Source organism: Podarcis cretensis, assembly GCF_951804945.1.
Source record: "Podarcis cretensis genome assembly, chromosome: 8".
Lineage (NCBI taxonomy): Eukaryota > Metazoa > Chordata > Lepidosauria > Squamata > Lacertidae > Podarcis > Podarcis cretensis.
This window is the reverse complement of record NC_137177.1, coordinates 30,512,573-30,532,102: the sequence shown is the minus strand read 5'-3', so window position 1 is coordinate 30,532,102 and position 19,530 is coordinate 30,512,573. Positions and strand designations below refer to the sequence as shown.

The 19,530-nt window shown below is 46.8% G+C and overlaps 1 protein-coding gene across 1 annotated transcript in view; it reads left to right on the top strand.

Moving 5' to 3' along the window:
* The first annotated feature begins 1,659 nt into the window (after positions 1 to 1,659).
* The window catches only part of MFSD2A (MFSD2 lysolipid transporter A, lysophospholipid), a 35,571-nt gene continuing 17,700 nt past the window's right edge, over positions 1,660 to 19,530 (top strand). Inside the window, exons 1-5 of the mRNA XM_079988194.1 lie at positions 1,660 to 2,042; positions 7,084 to 7,209; positions 8,005 to 8,129; positions 16,204 to 16,327; positions 17,912 to 17,990. Of these exons, the coding sequence (XP_079844320.1) occupies positions 1,953 to 2,042; positions 7,084 to 7,209; positions 8,005 to 8,129; positions 16,204 to 16,327; positions 17,912 to 17,990 (544 nt within the window). The 5' untranslated portion in view covers positions 1,660 to 1,952. The remainder of the gene's footprint in view (positions 2,043 to 7,083; positions 7,210 to 8,004; positions 8,130 to 16,203; positions 16,328 to 17,911; positions 17,991 to 19,530) is intronic.

Sequence of the window (19,530 nt, the reverse complement as noted above, 5' to 3'; positions counted from 1 at the left end):
AGGAACCCCTTCCAACAGGAATTAGTTAGCTTCCTATGTTACTAGGCTATTGTGTAGTGAATGCATCATGTTTGAAGCAGCCTTGATGCTGTCAACAGTAGGGAAGAAGATGTTTAGCGTAAACACAAACATTGTATACACATAACACAGTAGTAAGATGGTCAGGCCTAACCACCTGTGCCACGCTGACTGGGCGGGTGGGGGAAGGGAAGCAAACTTCTCTCAAGTTTTCAGCAGAACACCTTCTGTTGAAATTCTCATTTGGAACTGCTACATATTTTTGTGGTTCATAAGATCTGGAAGGGAGCAGGCTAAGAATGGCTGCCTAAAGGCCACATCCCTGACTCCTTCCAATTTTAACCAAATCATGCCCTGCTGCCCTAATGGAACTAGCACAAACAGTGGCTCCACACAAAAACACACCTCACTTCACTTTATAATCCAGGGGTGCCAACTCGCCCTCAGGATTGTGGGTGCCTGCCGCCATAACACGGACGTGTGATGTCACAAGCACACGCCTGCACATAGTGATGTCACACACACTACTTACAGGAGTGTGCGTTTGATGTCATACGTCTGTGTTGCTGCAGCTAGCAGCAGCTTCTCTTCCTCCTCCTCTCCACAGCCAGCAAGGCACCCTTTTCCACGGGCTCGGAGTCAGAGAGACTCTGTCTCCACATCTGAGTCCCTCACCCCCCCCCCCCCAGAAAGGGTGCCTTGCTGGTAGGCTGAGGAGGGCGGAGTTGAGCTGCCATCTGCCAGCTTTTCTCATTGACTTTATGGGTGCCCCGCCCCCAGAATTATATTAATGTGGGTGCCCAAGCACCCACTGCCCCCTGGAGTTGGCTCCTATCAGTGCACTAGAAACAAGGTCTATTTTCAGAGTGCCTAAAGAAGATGTGGTTTCGCTCCAACTCTCACCAACCTCCTCAGTTGATGAGTCTAGTTGATGGGGAGCTGTGGTCCAGCAATGTCTGCAGCCCCATTCCTGGCCTATATAAATGAATATTTGGGAGGATACGAATAAGACGTGCCTCTTTTCTTTATTTCAGGAAGCAGTTTGCACCTCCCAAATTTGGGAAGTGCTGGTGTAAGCGATCTGGCAAAGCCTGACGCTTTTAGCAGCAGGGGATACGGACGGGATTAGATCAGTGTATCTGAAGAAGTGTGCATGCACACGAAAGCTCATACCAAGAACTGACTTAGTTGGTCTTTAAGGTGCTACTGGAAGGAATTTTTTTTGTTTTGACTATGGCAGACCAACACGGCTACCTATCTGTAACTGGGATTAGATCAGTTTAAGAATAATGTCTCAGGGACTTCGGAAAGCCGTGATCACAATGTAAAAACGGCAGGCAGGTGGAGGGGCTAAACTTAGGAGCCGGAATTGTCTGCTTCGGCGAGGAGCAGGCAAGCAGAAGGCGATGGGTAAATTGGGGGTGTTTGCGCCGGCGCAGCCGCTGATTGGCTCTCGCGTTATATTGGGTGGCGCCTCCAATTATGGGCACAGGAGCAAAAGAGGATCAGGCTGGTGGGTGTGCGCTGGGCAGCTGCCAGCCCCCACCCACCAGCCCTGGGGCGAGGGGAGGGGGCGTGTCTCACGAGTAAGAGGGCGGGGCTCCGCCCGCAAGCGTGCGAATGAAATTCAATCCGCCTCGAGCCGTTCATTCATTCACTCACTTTTGGGCGGCTTCGAGCGGGACCTTCGCCTTGGGAAAAGCGAAAGGAAACGCCACGCCGCTCAGTTCTGGCGAGCGCGCTTATCTGGCCATCAAATACGTGGTTCTGCTTTGTCGACGGGGTACTTTCACCTGCGAAAAGGCAAAGCGAAGAGCAACCAATCGAGCAACAAGGAGAAGAAAAAAGCGAAGGAAGCAAGCAAAGAAGGAAAGACCAGTGAAGGGGATCGGGTCAGGGTTTGGGGTTGGTTTTTTTCTTTTTCTTTTTGCCAAATGGCCAAAGGAGAAGGAGCGGAGAGCGTTGCAACTGCGGGTCTTTTGCAGCAAAGTATCTTGAAGCAAGAGGAACTGATACGTCCCAAGGTACTTAAGGAAAAATGTGAGGGGGGGTCCCCTTTGGGAGGTCGGGCCGGGGCGGGAGTTTAGAAATCCCCAAGGGATTTGAAGCCGCGATCCTCGCTCGCTGGGCTCGGGAGGAGGGGAGTTCCATCGGGCGTTACTCCCGAGGAGCCATGGCTAGGAAGACCGGGGCTGCCACGTGAGTGGATCCGGATGGCCTTTGGGAGTTTCTTCTTCTTCAAAGGGCCATGCATTGTGTGTGCAAGAGAGAGGCTTTGGAGCAGAAACCGGACTATAGATCCTGCGATTCGCCCCAACGCCGGGATGCGGATCGTGGCGTCAAAGCGATGTGGCAGATCCGAATCCCGTCGGGCTTGGGGCGTGGGGGTGGTGACGGGAGGACTCCTTATAAGGTTTATCCGTCCAGATGAGAGGAGGGGAACGGCCCACATCTCGGATGAGGACTGTGGCGGGTTGGAGGCGCTTTGTCCGGGCTGGCTTTTTTCGGGAGGCGCCGGGGCTCTTAGTCTGGGCTGAGCTCTCTGCGCGGGACGCTGCGAAGTCTCGCACCACCTGCCGCGCGAGGGGTCCTGCGCCCCCTGCCTTTCTTCCCCCACAACCTTCGAGTGGTAGTAAATCGGCTCCAAAGGCCTCTAAGCCGTTCAAGTTCATTCATTAGAGACAAGGGCAAACTTTCCTTAAAGGCGCAGCGTTCTCTTTACGCTCGATGGGTGGGGGTCGCTCGCGCTGTTTTAACTTCCTGGCAACTAGAAAAATCAGACTTGTTCCCGCTTTCTCATACGCATTTAAAACATATACATAGCGGAGTGGGAGGTCCAGGTGGAAGTAAAGAGGATAGGGAGCATAAAGTAATAATTGATTTATAGGGTGTCGGAACTAATGTACAAACTTATTACATTTGATTTTGTGAGCTAAACTATGTGGAAAGGGTGTGTGTGTGTGTATGTCTAGTTTTTAACTCTAAAGTTTAGAGTCTAAACTTTGGAGGAAAAGGCTATGTTCCTTCTCCCCCACTGTCAGAGGCAATATTCCTCTGAAGACTGAGAATCACAAGTGGGGAGAGTTTTGCTGCTGGACTCTGGTCTTGGCTTTCCATCTGGTTGGTCCCTGAGAACAGGATTCTGGACTAAATGGGCCACTGACCTGATCCAGAAGGACTCTTCTTGAGTTCTAACCATGACTTCCAAGGTGGGATTTTGACCTGTTGGCTTCCTCATGACTCTTGAAGACTCTAGAGAATCTGGGGCAGAGATGAGAGAAAGCTGGTCAAAAGATAATAGCCCTGGGCACTAAATAAAAACTGCCAGTACTGATAGTAAATGGTATTGATCCTTATTCCAGGACTCGAAAGGGTATCGTTGAACAGTTTGCAGTATGTTGAATGGGTGCAAAATGTGTGTGGAAATTTCACCTACCCAAGTAGGTTCTTGTGTGAATGAATGACGTAAGGAGGAGTGTAATTTAAGGGGTTTGGACCAGCACATGAACTGCATTACTAGGATTAGAGACAATGACTTTCAGCGAACCCTGGGTTAAAAGCAGAGAAACACAACACTTCTTGAACGGGACCAGCCTCTTGTATAAAGCAGGGGTGCTATTTTGCAGTGTGTCTGTTCCCCCCCCCCCATAAGATTTGAAGGTCCATTCATTCAAACTCGAATTGCAAAAAGTCAATATGCTACAAGAGCATGTGTGGTTGCTTCAGAGTTAGCAATATTATCACTCAACATAGGTCAGAGTTATTAAAAGGGGTGGTGGGATTCTTGCCATTTTAAAGTGCTCCTGAGGAGCAAGTCTATGGAGCCTGCCACACAGCTGATGGGAGCAAAAGCATCCCCCACCCCATGAAATGCTTTGCAGGCTTCTTCCCGTGTTAGTTGCAACATTCTTACTGAAGATGTTGACTCCTTGCAACAGAAGGGAAAGGCGAGAAGCACAGAGATGCCTTGCTCAAGGTTGCGTGTTGTTGAATTAGTATCAGGATTGGCTTCTGATAGTGGAAAGTCCAGACCTTACTCCTTGCAAAGGCTTTGGAGACTCATTGTTACAGCAGCCCCTTGTACTGTGCTGCATGGGGTGAGAGTAGCTCATAACTTCCCACAGGGCGCTATTGATGGAGCCCGCCTCCTGGGGAAAGTGTACACCAGTGCCGTTGAGGTACGTGTCTCTTTCAGGGCCTCTCCCTTTCCAATTGCCAATTCCGGGGCTTGGGGGGGTGGGGAGCTGCCCCAGCTGTTCTCCCTGCGAATGCAGCTGTGCCGCTAAACTTGGCAGCTGGATTGCTTTGCAGAATTAGGCTTGTGTTAGTCCACAGGCTCCATTCAAAGCAGTTGGTTTTGCTGCTTTCTAGAGAAGTTATCTGTAAACCAATCCCCCTTTGTTAATCTTCTAGATTAAATACGGTCCAGTGGATCCAGGGAGCTGTACACATTGTTCTTCTTTCCTGCTTCCGAGTTTACTGTATAGATAGATGGAGCAGTTGCATTGCCAGGCAGCCACGTGGAGCTTATGCTGAATAATCTTACTGAAAGAGTAAGGCAGGAAATGTGTGTTTGTGTCTTCCCTGCCCACCAATTCGAATCTCACTTCCGCCATAGATTCAGTAGGTAGGCTTTTGTGGGTTGCCATCTGTATCTCAGCTGTGTCTCCATCTGAAAAATGGTGATAGTAATACTGGCCTGCTTTATGGGGCTGCTCTGAAGCTTTTCTGAGGGAGCCCATGGCTTTTCAGTGCTCTGAAGCAAGCAGAGGGAACTTGTGTTGTTGGACTCCAGTTCACATCAGCCCCAGCCAGTGATGAGGAATGGTGGGAGTTCAGCAACATCTGGAGGGCCACAGTTTCCCCATCCCAGCTGTACAGTGCAATGTAGTGATTAAAAACAATTGTAGTGCAAACCTATACATATATTCTCAGAAGTATATGGAGATCAATGGGGCTTACTTTCATGGAAGGAAGTGCATTTTAGGAGTGCAGCCTTAAAGAGAGCACCACCGCCAGGAAATGGGGACTTGGATCGCAGGTGGTACTTATGATGGAAACAAAGTGGTGCTTCTCTCCAGAAAAGGTTCATATGGCTAAATACTATATATTTATGGTGGGAGTTTTGGTTTAGACAGCCAGCACCTGCAGAGTGTGTGTCATCAGATGCTTCATGGAGAAGAGAACCCATTTTATGTGGGTTTTTAAAAATATCTTTAAGTACTTCATGTAACTGGTTAGAGTACTATTGCATTATCTGACCACAGACTGAACTGTAGCAGGTACATATCTGATCCCTTCTGTGATATTCAGAAGGTTTAAGGCTGCACACCTATCCCAAATTCCATAGGAGTAAACCCCATGAACTCAATGCATCTTCCTTCTGAGTAGATATTGTGTGTGTGTGTGATTAACTGTAAGACCCTGATTCTTGAGAAAGGGAGGGAGCAAACATGATGGATCTCTCTGGATTGTACCTTTAAAGCTGCGTACACACTCTACATTCAAAGCTCATTCTTTTTCTCAAGGAATTCTGGGTACTGCATTTCACTAAGGGTTGCTGGGAATGGTAACACTGTGAGGGGTAAGCCATTGTGCCCAGGATTCCTTGAAGGAAAGAATGTGATTTGATTGTGCTTTATAGGCAATAGTGTGTACAGTGGTACCTCGAGTTACAAACACCTCAGGTTACAAACTCCGCTAACTTGGAAGAGTTACATCGAGTCGAGAACTTTGCCCCAGGATGAGAATGGAAATCGTGTGCTGGCGGTGCAGCAGCAGCAAGAGGCCCCATTAGCGATGGCACGCCTCTAGTTAAGAACAGTGTCAGGTTAAGAATGGACCTCCGAAAGAATTAAGTTTGTAACTAGAGGTACCACTGTACACAGCCTTACTTGGGACTGCTGCTGCTGCTGCTGATTGGGTGTGGGGTAGGGTTATTCAGTCTTCCAAAAGGCTTGGGGTAGCATAACTGGTCTGGGTCTGCATAAAAACCCTGTGAGGTAGGCTTAGTCTGAAAGACTGTGACTGGCCAAAGTTCAGCAGGTAGTCTTCCAAGTCCACTGCTCTACCTCTGGGGAGGGCTGCTGCATAGAGAAAGCACCTGCTTTCTGTACAAAGGGTTCCAGGTAATCCCAAGTATTGCCTGGTAGGGCTGGCAAAGACTCCCCTCTGAAACCCTGGAGAGCCACTGGCAGTTGGGAAGGCTAAACTGTGACTCCCCAGATGTTGCCGGGCTTCAGTCACCCCAACAGTAAGAGAACCAGATATAGGCTAGCAGTGGGGAAGCAGTGGTCATAGAATCATAGAATGGGAAGGGACCCTGAAAGTCATCTAGTCCAAGCCCCTGCAATGCAGGAATTTCAACATGCATTCCCCCATCCAATTTGAAATCATACCAGACCCTGCTTAGCTTTGCAAATGTGCTAGCATTTTAATGAATGAATGATGATGCTATTGCTGCACCACTAGGAAATTGGTCGGTTCTGAAATTATTACTTGTTTAAGAAGTAGGCTTGTCATGGCCATAGATTTGTATGCCTTGATGAGCTTATTAAAAGTAAATATTCTGCAGCCTGTAAATGATGTATAAAATAAACATTTCACCCCACCCCCTGAATAGACAGGGAACAAAAAGACAGGGGGAGTTTTACGTGGTTAGCAGGAAATTAGTGTTGTGGTGTGGAATGCATTGCCACGCACACACAAGCAACACACCCAATCTGGGCAACTTCTGTTGTCCGTCCTTGAGGCAACTCCATTGTCCACTTGAGGCAGAGCTGTTTGCAAATGTTGAGTGAGCAATGTAAATCTTTGCTAGTAAGAGTGGGGAGTAGTAAAGCTGTCTGCTCAAATATGCCTTGAGCTAATACAACCAGATATGACACATTGCTTGAAAGTCATTCAAGGCTCTGGACTGATAAATGCAAGAAAGTGATTTTAAAAACCACACACAACCTCAACTAGTTGCAAAGTTGTTAGGTTGCCATGCTGTTCCCATAAGAAGCTGAATATGCCCAGGAATGATGGTGGCTAATTTAGTCCGTCCTGTCCTCTATTTTCCAGAGAGAAAGCAAAGGAAAGCTATCAATATGCAGCAAAGTGTGTTATGCCATTGGTGGAGCGCCCTACCAGATCACTGGCTGCGCCTTGGGCTTCTTTCTGCAGATTTACTTGTTGGATGTGGCTCAGGTAAGTCTGACCAGCTTGTATGTTTGCTTTTTGAGGGGTGGCCCAAAGGTGATGGAATGCAGCACTCCACTGAGTAACCTGCAAATTGAAACAGAAAGTTGGCAGGAGAAGGGTTGTTGTTATGCCTGACAGGCACTTGCATGAAGGCTACCTTTGGATATACTGTAGCTAACAATATAGCAGAAGAGAGCGGTAGAGTTCTGTCAGTGGAAGAAGGTCCATAGCTTAGTGATGCAGCATCTGCATTGTATGCAGAAAGTCGCAGGTTCAATCCCTGGCAGGTAGGGCTGAGAAAGACTTCCTGTCTAAATACCCTGGGAGCCACTGTCCGTCAGAATAGACAATATTGAGCTAGATGGATCTATGTCCTGACTCGGTATAAGGCAGCTTTCTATATTCCTGTGTAAATTACGTTGTTCGCTGGAGTAGCATTTCATGATGCAAGTTCCTTTTCCAAGGAAAATGTGCCCTACTAGCCACCTGGGGCTTGAAAACCCTCCAATTTTTGGATGCCTGCCTGAAGGTTTTTCCAAGCACCTGACAGGCTGCACTTTGCAGCTGCTGGTCTTTGTGTTATGGTGCCCTCTCTCCCTGCCTGCTGAGCTTCTGTAATGTGTGGCAGGTCACAAGTTGTTCAAGCTAAGTGGGGGCAGACAAAGACCACCTGAGATGACAAAGACAAGTGGTGCACTTGGAAAAGCATAACTGATGGAACCTCACCTTGTACTCACGTGCTTCCACACCTTCAGTCTTAAGCTGCTCGACCTGAATTGGATCTCTTCCTCTCCCGCATAGCTGGACCCTTTCTATGCATCCATCATCCTTTTTGTGGGCCGCGCATGGGATGCCATTACTGATCCACTGGTGGGTTTCTTCATCAGCAAAACAACATGGAGTCGCCTTGGACGCCTGATGCCCTGGTAAGCTGGTTTTTGCTGAAATTTGGGATTCGTAGAGCTAGTCAGTGCATACTGCTTGACACTATGTTGAGGAGCACATGCATTTGTGAATGGAGTGGGGGCCTGTCTCGGGGCAGATCTTTCATAATACGGCTCCCCATGTGAAGCCAAAATTTGGCAATCTTCTCGTATATCTTCTCAATTTTGCGCCCCCTTGGCTTAGTCTCCTGTGTAGGGGACACTCCTGAGGCAAGCAAGAGGCAGTCCCTCAGTGCAAGAACACATTGCAGCCAAATGGTGCAATGCAGGGGCAGTGAGGGGTGTGATGAACGTCCTGAGGGCCAGATAGCTAAGTCTGGAGGGCTACATCTGGCTCCCAGGCCAGAGGTTTCCGACCCCTGGTATAGGTGAAAACTGGGGAACAGATCCTTTTAATAATACTGTCATCACTGATAGTCAGAGGCTCCCTGTCAGGCAGGGTTGCAGCTCTTCGTGGAGATAGAACCTTCGAACCACAGCTTTTTCCATCTAGTACTGGAGAGTGTTAATGACTGGAAAGCTTTTGGTGCCTGGGCAAACAGCAGCCTTTTCTCCCTTGAGGACTAGGAGAGTGCTGCCACCTCTTTCCTAACAGGCCTGTTTTCAGTACTTGGAGAAATTAGGGAAGAGAGAGGTTGTCTGGAGGGTGGAAATGTGCTTAAATTAGAACTTGCAGTAGGACCAGAAACCATTGTGGCTATTCAGATTCCTATGGATAAAGTGGAACTTCTTGATAAATCAAAGTTGCAGCAAAATAAATAAAAAAGGGCTAACTAGCACCCTGGGATTTATAAGGAAAAGCATCCTAGGAGACAGCTGCTTGTGTCTGAACTCTCCCAATCCTCTTTCGGCTGACAGCCAGCAATAGCTAGTTATGGCTGAGGTATAGTGGCAGCCTCTGAATCTGGGAAGCATTTGCATCTGTTACTAGGATTGCATTGCTCACTGGCTGAAGGGCCTAACGGTGGATAACATATGAAAAAGGGTTGGGCGGGGAGGAGCTGCCCAGGGAGAAATTAGATATGCCTTTCCTTGGTAGGGCATGATTATACTCTCCACCCCACCCTTTGGGGTTCTTAAATTTGCTGGTGCAACTTGGTGCTTTTTGTTTTGCTTCTGTTGGCCTTAAACCCAGGCCCAAAATATCCCTCCCCCACTGCTCTTGTCTTTGCTGAGGTTCCAGGACTGGAATAAAGGGCGGGTGTCTGCCCAGCCAGCATGCAATGATGCTATTTGGGTTCAGTCCAGGAAAGGCCAGTCAGAAGCCAGAAAAAACTCCTGTTGGCGTCTCACATAGACTGGAGGGGCCTACAACAAAATGTTGCTGTGTGGATACCTGTCAGTGTACCTGTCAGGGTACCTGGCAGTGAACTGGGCCCCCTTTCATGTAATTCCATTGTAGCACCCTGCTTGTGGTTAACGCTTAGCTGGAATGAAATATTCAACGCAGCAATAGAGAAATTAAAATAGTAATTTATTTGTCAGACAAATAAATATGAGGCACAGTGGTATATGGTTACCAAGCTCTGGCCTGGCCTCTTGCCATTCTGGTCAGCACTTATATTTCCTTAATCCAGCCCCCTTGCTCCTCCTGTGGCTGCCTCTGTCCAATCAGCCTGGTTGAAATTCCTATTGGCTGTTTGCTAGAACCAATCGCAAAAGATACACCCATTTCCTCTCGCCCTTTTATGGAAATCAAAAAGCTATATATTCTTCTATCTATAAATGACAAATAAGTAATAATATATCTTACATGTGTCTCAACAAGGAATCTTAATTACCAGCTCACCTCTTGCCCTCCTTGCCCTATTGCCTTCCAAAACAGATGATTAATCTTGAATTTTTATCTTAAGCATATGTCAAGGATTTTGAGTTCACATCAACATTGAGAGATCTCCTTCATTTGAAGGTTTCTAAACAAAAGGCCTGACAACCATATATCAGGAGTGCTTGATGGCGTCTCCTGTCTGACAAGGGGCTTGGCTGGTGGCAGACTTAATTTCAGGATAGTTACAACTCTTACAACTATATGAAATAAGAATCTAGCATTTCTTAAATCCTTTGCATAATTATATTTAAACTAATATATTTAATACATAAATAACTTTTTAAAAGGAAAAGAAATCTTAAAAGGATCTTAGTTTAAGAAACAGCTTTAGAAAAGACTTCCCAAAAATGTTCTGTTTCTGCCAGCCAGACCAGTTGCTTTTTCACTGCTCTTGACCTTTTTAACCTTAGGAAGAAGATATGGCTCATTTTACTATTTATCCACCCTTAATTTGTAGGGTCAGTGTAACCTTGGCTCTCAGCCTGTAATTCCCTTTTTACGACTTTGAGAATTGTTTTCTGCTATAAATCAGGGGGCCCCCTTGTCTAGGAGAAAAACATCTTGCCAAGGTTTTTAGGCAACTGGTCTTCTGCTTGGCATGAAACAGAACATTTTTAAGCTCATTCTTAAAATACAAGCCCTGATTAAACATATAAAAAATGCAAGCTTATGATTAGATGCCTCACCATTTCATTCCCATCTCCTATCCCCTTCCCCGCTTCGCCTCCTCATTTTCTGGGTCAGCTTTCTGCTCACTGCTTATTGGGTTGTTCTCTGGGTTGTCCTTGTGGTGGTGGTTTTGGTACTTCTGCAGGCCTTAGGGTCCATATGTCTATTCCCACCCCCCACTCCCCGAAGTATGCCATCTGTGGGGAGGGTACTTCTGTTTTCGCTGTATAGGGATTGGCTATTGGAGAAGCAGTTAGCCATTGATATACTGTTTCACAGCGATGGAATACAGTCGTACCTCGGAAGTCAAACAGAATCCGTTCCGGAAGTCCATTCAACTTCCAAATCAGGGCTTCTGATTGGCTGCAGGAAGCTCCTGCAACCAATTGGAAGCCCCATTGGATGTTCGGGTTCCGAAAGAACGTTCGAAAACTGGAACACTCCCTTTTGGTTTTTGATCGTTTGGGAGCCAGAACGTTTGACTCCCAAGGCGTTTGGGAGCTGAGGTATGACTGTAATAGGATTTATACCCCAACATACTCTGGAGTGCCCAGGCTCCCCGTGTTAGCGGTATATAATATATGCTAATAAAATGCTGGCCAGGATGTCAGCAGGAAGTGGGTGGGGGCTAATTAAATTTGTTGGGAGTAGGGGACTAGTTTATTCTTGGGAAGCAAAAAAAATTCTGCAGTTAGGAAAGTGGCTCAGCCAGATACCTTTGTTGGCATTAGTAAATATGACTCACAAAGACAAAAGGGTGTCAGTAGTGTCTGGAATGTGTTAACGAATATGTAGAAACAAATGTGACTTCTTCACCTGTACATGATCTCATGGAAATCTTTTGTAAGTGGGCCCATTGCAGAACAGAAAGCAGAACACCCTAGCTGTGACATTGTCTAGGCCATTGTTAAGCTAGATCTGATTCTTTTAAACCTATTTTAGTAATAACTTGCCGGGCAATTTATTGCAGCTGAGATATTTCTGGGCAAGGCTTCCTGCAGTTGAGTTGAAGTTTGTGCGAGTCTGCTTAATAGCTTCCATAGCACCAGTGCTTCTCCCTCACTTTTGCATCTCGGATGGTGAGTTGCAAATACAGTATTGAAAGTCCAGAATAGCAACATGTCAGAGAGCAGTTAAGTTTAGTGATTTCTGATGTGGTAAGTGGGCTGAGCAGATGGCTTATGAGGTCATGTCCTTATCAACCTGAGTCGGATTGCTTCTCTCTAAAATTGGCTCCCTCTCCATCGCACGTCTCTCCAGTCAGGCTTGCAGGGAACAGGGCTCGCTCCTGCGATGCAATCCTGTCCACATCTCCTTTGAAGTAAGTCCCACTGTCTTTGATGGGGCTTAGCATGCAAAGGCTTGTAGCCTTATTCTAATATTGCCCACAACATCTTTAGCATGTTCTCTGCAGTGGCTTTTGGGTGTCTTCCCTCTGCAAGAAGTAGCCACAAGGAGAAACACAGGTGTGGGTGGGTGTTTCTGGAACACACGCTCAATTTGCAGACAATGACTGTGAGGACCCTAGAAGGTGCCCCATTAAGATTTGCAGGGGTTCTGTGGTAGGTGATTGAGGACTTCTCTGTACAAGTGGTAAACCAAGAACAAACCATGGTTACAGCTCATGGTTTGTCTGGCCCCAGTTTGGTTCTGGTAGCAGCAGCAGAAGCACTGTGGCTGCGATCTTTGCTTGGGAAACTTGCTCATTTGTGCTAAGCTGTGGTTTAGCACAGCATTTCATGAAAACTGAGCCAGGGTTTTACTACTCAATAATAATATTGGGCGGTATTATTATTGCTTGTTACTATGTTATGTATCTTTGTGTTTTTTACATTGTAAACTGCCCTGTGCTCCTAGGATGAAGGTTGGTATAGAAATTTAATAAATCTTAATAATGATAAATAAAACACTAATAATAATACAGCGAAAATTTTGCTTTTAAAAACTTCAACATGGAAGCAAGGCTTACTTTTGAAAAATCTGCTTTTAATTTTTTAAAAAATTAGTATCTCCTCTCCCCCTCCCGCCCCCGCCTCACACTTTCCATTCTGATTTGAAGCCGAGCTGAAAATCAAACTCTTTCCCTTTCCCCAAGAGCAATGTGTGTGGAAGGAAGCTATTTCACACATGGCAGAGGAAACGGTTAAAGCCGGTGGGCGGGGAAGGAGAAGAGATTGCAGTGGAACACACCATCGAGCTCAGCCAATGGAGAGCCAGGGTGTGTGCCTGTCTAGCCTGTTTCATATATCTCTGCGGATCAGCGGGTGGGGGTTACTAGAAGTCAAATTGCTGGGAGACTCTGTCACTCTTAGAATGGGTTGGAGAGGAGGAAACGGATGAAGCTGGCCGTCCGGTCTTGAACTCTGTAGCAGTCATTCTTGCTAAAAAGGTGTTTTACAAGGGGATCTCCACAAGGGCATCCCCACTGTAGGCTGTGGACGCTCCTCCACTTTCCGCACCACTATCAAGCTATGTAGAGTTTATGGGGATTTTTTTTTTAAGCCCAGGGGCAAGAGGAAGTCTACGCAAATACTGAGTATCTAGAAACAGTTCAGAATATCAGGACGCTTGTGACTGTGTTAGTGTCCTACACACGTCACCTTTCCTTTCCGCGTCATGGGAATTGGCGTGCTGTGGGGCAAAATGCCCATGAGTCATATTAAAATAATTTCTCTCTCTCTTCCATCTGCCTCCCTTGCCAGATGGAGAAAAGTAGTCTTGCACACACCCTGAGGGATGAATTTAATTTTCGGCCACATGGCTACAGCCCTCAAAAGAGAAATGAGATTCCTAAGAATACTACCAGGATCGCCCATGCCTGCTTATTATTATGATTATGCCCACATAATATGCACACAGAAACCTTTTTTAAAAAAGAAAAGAAAAACTAATTCAGACTTGCTCTCCACAATAGCTCTTCTTACCCTTGCACTCATTCACAGTGGAGCAGTTCCTGCCCCACATAGTCCTTACAATCCATGTGAAACAAGACTGGTGGGCACAGACCCCTAGCTGTCAGTCACATGGCATCACAATGACATCAAGTGCAAAGAGCTTTGAAGTGCTGAAGTTGGGACTTCAAAGCCCCTTTCAAGGCACTGCTAAAACTTGTTTCCATTCAAATCCATCCCTGAATCAGGAAGGGGTTTGTATGGAATCTTGCTCATTTCAGCTATACTGCTATGTTCCTGCATGAGAAACATTCATGCACAGCCAGCACAGGATTTATCCTCCCCCTCCTGCCCATCAGATAACTGAGGTCAGTTGAAGAATGGGTGGGCGTTTTCTGGGGAAAGTTGCCTCTCAGACCCCCTGGAGGGCCAAGGTTAGCCTACAAGCTGGAGGTTTTGAGAATGCAGAAAGTCCAAATGACAGTACACACATTTCTGGTGTGTACAATCCACAGAGAAGTCCTACACAAAGGCTTATTGAACCGAATGAGAACTGCACCAAGAGAACAGTAAATGTGTTCTTGCAAGGCTCCTCTTCATTTTAATGAGGCCTATGCCAGAGCACAGTCCCATTATAGGTTGTGTCTTCTAGATCTCTCTTGGGAAGCTTGGGTTTAGGTATCAAAGGGTGTGTACATGTGTGTAACCCGGTGCCACTTTTGATTTTTGCCTCTGTGCATTAGCTAGCAGGTGAAAGGCAAGAATGAGCCAGCCAGTCCTCCCCCAACCCAACCCCACCTGGATTGAGCATCCACTCTTCTCATGTTAGCCTCTGCCTATGTGTCGAGGGGGGAGCTTTGCTTGGTTGGATCCCTATTCTCCATGCTTATTAGATTGGAAGAGCTGGGAAAAGTTGACAAGCATTAGGCCAACTTCACTTAGGAGGAATGCAGTTCTTCCTCCCCTGTCGGAGGCACTGTGCCTCTGAATACCAGTTGCTGAAAACCACGGCAGAGGAGAGGGGTTGTTGATCTCGGATCTGGCTGGCTGGCTTGCTTCCTGCAGATACCTGTGAGACTGGGATGCTCAATTACTGGCTTGATCTAGCTGGCTTTTCTTACGTTCACCAGGTCCTTTCCTGTAAAAGGATTTAGCAGTTTCTCTCCTAGGGAATAAATGGATACCTTCCCCTTTGTCTCTTCACCCCAATCCCCGCCCTCAGTCTCTATGTACTCCTCTGTCCTGTTGATAACGTATCCTTGATACAGAGAATGTGCATACAGCAACGCATTCTGGTTTCCTGGAGGACCAGTGACACAAGAGGCGTTGAATGATAAAGAACTAGGTTTCCAGTTAAGGGCGAAAGCTGTAGCCCAAGTTGCCTATGTTGCAGGATACGCCACTGCTTTCCAGCATGCCGCCTGCATTTCTCCCCTGGGTTTTTATTTGTTCTGGGGGGTATGCAGATCTTTAGCTTGTTTGGGGGAGGAATTCTGAGCATTGTCAGTTTTCCTTCTGTGAAATGTGTATCTTGTGGAAATAAACCCACCTGAGTTGACTAGCTTGCAGAAATATTTGGCCTTTCAAGCCACACTTATTTATGCTGGTTTTCTGTGGCTTACAATAGGCCAGCGACCTACACCTAATTCTTTGTCACTGGATGGCCAAGTGGCTGTTTAAAAGTCTGTCTTATGATGTGGTTCTGCATGGAAAGTAGATACACAAAGAAAGCCAGTTCACTTCTCTTTTCTGAGTGAGGGAGGTAGTGAATTCCTCTCTTTGGGTGGAGAAGGTGGCACTTTAGTTCTTTGGTTTCGCTTTCCTCGCCTCACACGCACAGCATGTAGACTTCCCCTGCCTCCCTTCCAGTCCTGCAAAATGCTTAGCTCCTCCTGAAGCAGACGGACCTTCTTGCCAAATATCTGCTTTGTTGCTCACAACAGGTTCTAAAGCTCAGCAGGCCTGCTCCTGCTGCCTCATTGAGAGGGACTGTGTGATCAAAGCCCCACTGCACAAAACCTTACTCAGCTCTTTATGCTCTCTGGAACTTTGCCTCTTCTCTCTCTCTCTTGTTTCTCTGTCTCTCTCTTCTCCTACCCACCCAATCCCGCCCAAGCACTGACAAGCCTGGAATTATAAGCTTGTAGGACTGCAAGCTGAATCTGAAGGTCATCTAATCCCTTGGAGCTGAACCAAGGGTTCTGACCATGAGGCGGGGCTCACAGGGATACATACCGCAGCCATAGAGTGAAGAGAATGACAATTATACTTGGCTTTGTTTCCAGTTGTCTTAGCGTTTCCCAAGGATTGTGTCAGTATTTGCTTCCTAAAAGTAGGCCGGTATAATTATCCTTTATGATTCAGGTCAGGGACTTGGATTTGGTGGCTTTTCCAAGGCGGCCTAGTAAGTTCACGACTGACATCAGCTTTAACTCCTCCGTGGTAATGAGAACTGCTGTGGCCCCCAGCAGCCATTGAAAGGAACAGGAAGGTGAAAACCCTCTTAGGTCAAGACCAATAGAAATTCTGCCGAGGTGGTCAATGTGCTACGTCCCTTGCATTTAAAGCCAGACTAATTCGTATCAAATTGTACTTTTTCTCTTCCTTTTCCTCTCTCCAAACCCCAAACTATATCAAGTTTTTCTCATCTTGCTATAATTTTCAACAGGATTATATTCTCCACTCCTTTTGCTGTGATCTCCTACTTCCTGATATGGTTTGTGCCCGACATCTCTCAAGGCCAAGTGATGTGGTATCTCTTCTTCTACTGCATCTTCCAGACCCTCGTGACAGTGAGTCCCTCATCTTCTTGTGCACAGCCTGCATTTTGCTTTTGAGCAAGGGTGGGAAACTTCCAGTCCACAGGCCAGATTTGGCCCACAAGGCCATCCCCCCCAAAACTGCACCTCATTGAGCTCACACCCCACATGTGGCCAGACCAGCTGCGGAACTGAATTCCCTGTGGGGCAACTTGATCGTATATCGCCAATGCCTGCAGAAAGTGGCTTTGCCAGTTCTCTGCTTAGTGTGCTTTGTGGAACGTAGGCCTGGCAGAGCCCTTGCAATGTACTTCCCGAGTGCAAGAGTTCCTTCCTTCAGTTGGCACTGCTAGGAGAGGGACTTGGGAGTGGTTTCACCTCCGATATGTCACTGAGTGAAATCGCCATCCCACTCTGCCCTCATACGACGGAGAGGGAGGAACAAGCTGTATTGGTGAGGCGCCAGTACAGCTTGTTGCTCCCTCTGCATCTTTAAACTGCACAGCTAAGGAGTGTGCAGCTGCCTTGCCTCAGTTGAGCAGTTAAAGGTGCTGGCTCCTGTAAGCCAGTGGTGGCTCTGTGAAACTGCTCACCTGAGGGGAGCGCGGTTGCTGCTCCCCCATCAGTGACCTGATGGTTTAGCCACTTGTGTGAGTGCCCCAGGGCTGTCTCAGCTGGGAGGGGGCGTTCCCTCCCCCAGCTGAGCAGCGCAAACAAGCTGCATTTGGCTCTCGAGGTGAGAGCTGGGGCAGTTTCACCTAGTGTCTCTTGGGCAAAGGCCAATGCATCTTCTTTTTCCAACATCACAGTATATCGCCAAACCACAATGTTCGGCTGGCGACACACTGCGATGTTGAAAAGCTAATATCGCCCAGCCCTAATCTTAAATAATAAAACTGAACAAGTGTGCATTGTATGAAGGTGTGTGTACGTTGGTCTTGTTTGTCTCTAAGCACCAGGCCCTCAGCAGGTCCATGAGCCATTGGCTGCCTGTCTGCAGTGACTGCACCACAGAGCAGGTTGGGGGGGATGTGTGCTTCAGAAACCGAATATGCTACTGGCCCCTGGCACACAAGGGGGGGGGGATGCCAGCCCACCAAATCAGATAGTTTGAGAAATGCTGATGTAAAACTTTCTGAAATTGGGAAAAGTCTAGTCTAGTACCACTGAAGGATTTAAGGCCTTTTCCAGCTAGGCATGTGCTTGCCACATGTTGTTGTGTCTCTTGGTCTGGTTTTCATATTTAAATGCCTGAGGAGGAGGAGGAGGGGTTCCTGCTTGCCACAAGATGGGATCCTGGTAGATCTAGACAATGGAAGTTGGGCAGATTTTGAGTTATGCTCTATTTTTGCAGGTTGAGCGGTCTCCAAAGTTACCCTACTTATTTTGAGGGCTTGGCCTGTCCAGTAGGGGGTTTATCCTCTTCAGGTTAAGAAGATCAGCACGTGTCAGGCCCCGAAGCCTTGCTTAACTCTTCTTCTACATCACCCCATTCCCACCACACCCTCCTAAAATAGCATCCACTTTGCACTTGCTTCTCCTTTTGTATATTGTAATTGCAGGTTGGACAAGGCGATGTGTAGTCTGACTTCCTTATTTGCTTGTTCTCCTCTGCAGTGTTTCCATGTTCCGTACTCGGCCCTCACCATGTTCATTAGCAGGGAGCAGAGTGAGCGAGATTCCGCCACTGCCTACCGTAAGAACAGCCACTTCCTTGAATGTTGAAATGCTTGTGCTCCTTTCATTTGAGAGTCTGTCTACTTCTTCCCCCCACCCCCTGCTCTCTTGCCCCAGCTAATTGGGTTTTAACTGTGAATTGCTGGGACTTCAGCATGAAATTTGCTCATATGCCCCGCTCAGTTGCATGTGGAGGCTTGAAATTTTGGGTGTGTGCCTCTGGTTTCTATGGCTGGAGGTCTATACGTTTGCTGATGATGGAGCGTCATCGTTGTTATGTGCAGTAAGGTGTGCATTTGAGTGGAAGCAACTTGCTGAAAAGGGGAGAGACTTTTCAGGCTGTTCCTGTCTACTTTGGAGTGTTTACTTAAGACAGGAAGAACACACCTTTGCAAAGCTTGTGCTCAGTGCCTAGTGATCGTGGATGAATTGTGCAGGACAGTTTGGAAAACGCAGGGCAGGAGCATTCAAAAGATTATTTTTTTTCAATGGAAATTGGACATTAAGATTCCCGGGTTGTGAATAATTAGCTTTTCAGAAATCTCTCCTCTCAGTATATCTGTACAGGTGATCTATTTGTCCCACACTTCTGCTGTCTCCCAAATTTCAGGAAGTTCACCACTGTTAAGCTCCTTGGAATGGATGCAAATCAGCCTCTCATTACAAAAATAAATATTTGCATTGATCTGAGGCTGTTCTGCACATTAGTCAGAACAGCCCCAGATCAATAGAACTCTGGGGCAATAGAACTCTGGTTGTGCCACTTAGAAAGGTAGGGGGCATGTTATGGGGAGGGAATTCACATACCTCACTTGCAATCTTCCAATATGCAACAAAGTAGGCCACTCAATTTTTCACATGGGGGAGCATTAAAAATTAAATTCTTTGCTCCCACTACAGTGGTAATGTCCAGATTTTACCTCTTAATATGTAGAAGAGTTATTTTCAACAATTTTAATATTTAGACCCGAGACCAAAATGTAACCTCACTCAAGAGGTGCTTTTGAGCAACTGCAAGAAAAGGCTGAGGCTCAGAGGCAGTTCACATTCCTCATGGATCCAATTTTCCTTCTACATTATGAAGGAATTCTATCTCTTGACTAGGAAATGAGGGGCTGAATTCTGTTCATGTTTATTTACTATATTTATTTATTGACCATATTTGTTTCCTGCATTTCTTCCAAACTCAAGACAGCATACTTAATTCTTCTCTATTTTATCATCCCAACAACCCTGTGAGGTAGGTTAGGTTAGACTGAGCAATGGTCACTGGCCCAAGGTCATCTGGTGATCTTTGTGTCAAAGTGGGGATTTGAGCCTGAGTCGTCTTGGTCCAAACATCTACACCCCACCGGGTATTTGGGAATATCCATTTTAAGTAGATGCTGACTTGGAAATAGCTTCCCAGGAGACTGTTGGGAGATGACTGAATACCTTTTGCAAAATAGGCTCCGTTGCTAAGTGGGTTAAACCAGAAATGGGCTTGTTTAGCCAACTTGTGACAGTTAAACTTGCTGGGCGAGCTAGGTTTTCATATGCCATTTCTGGCTCAACAGCAC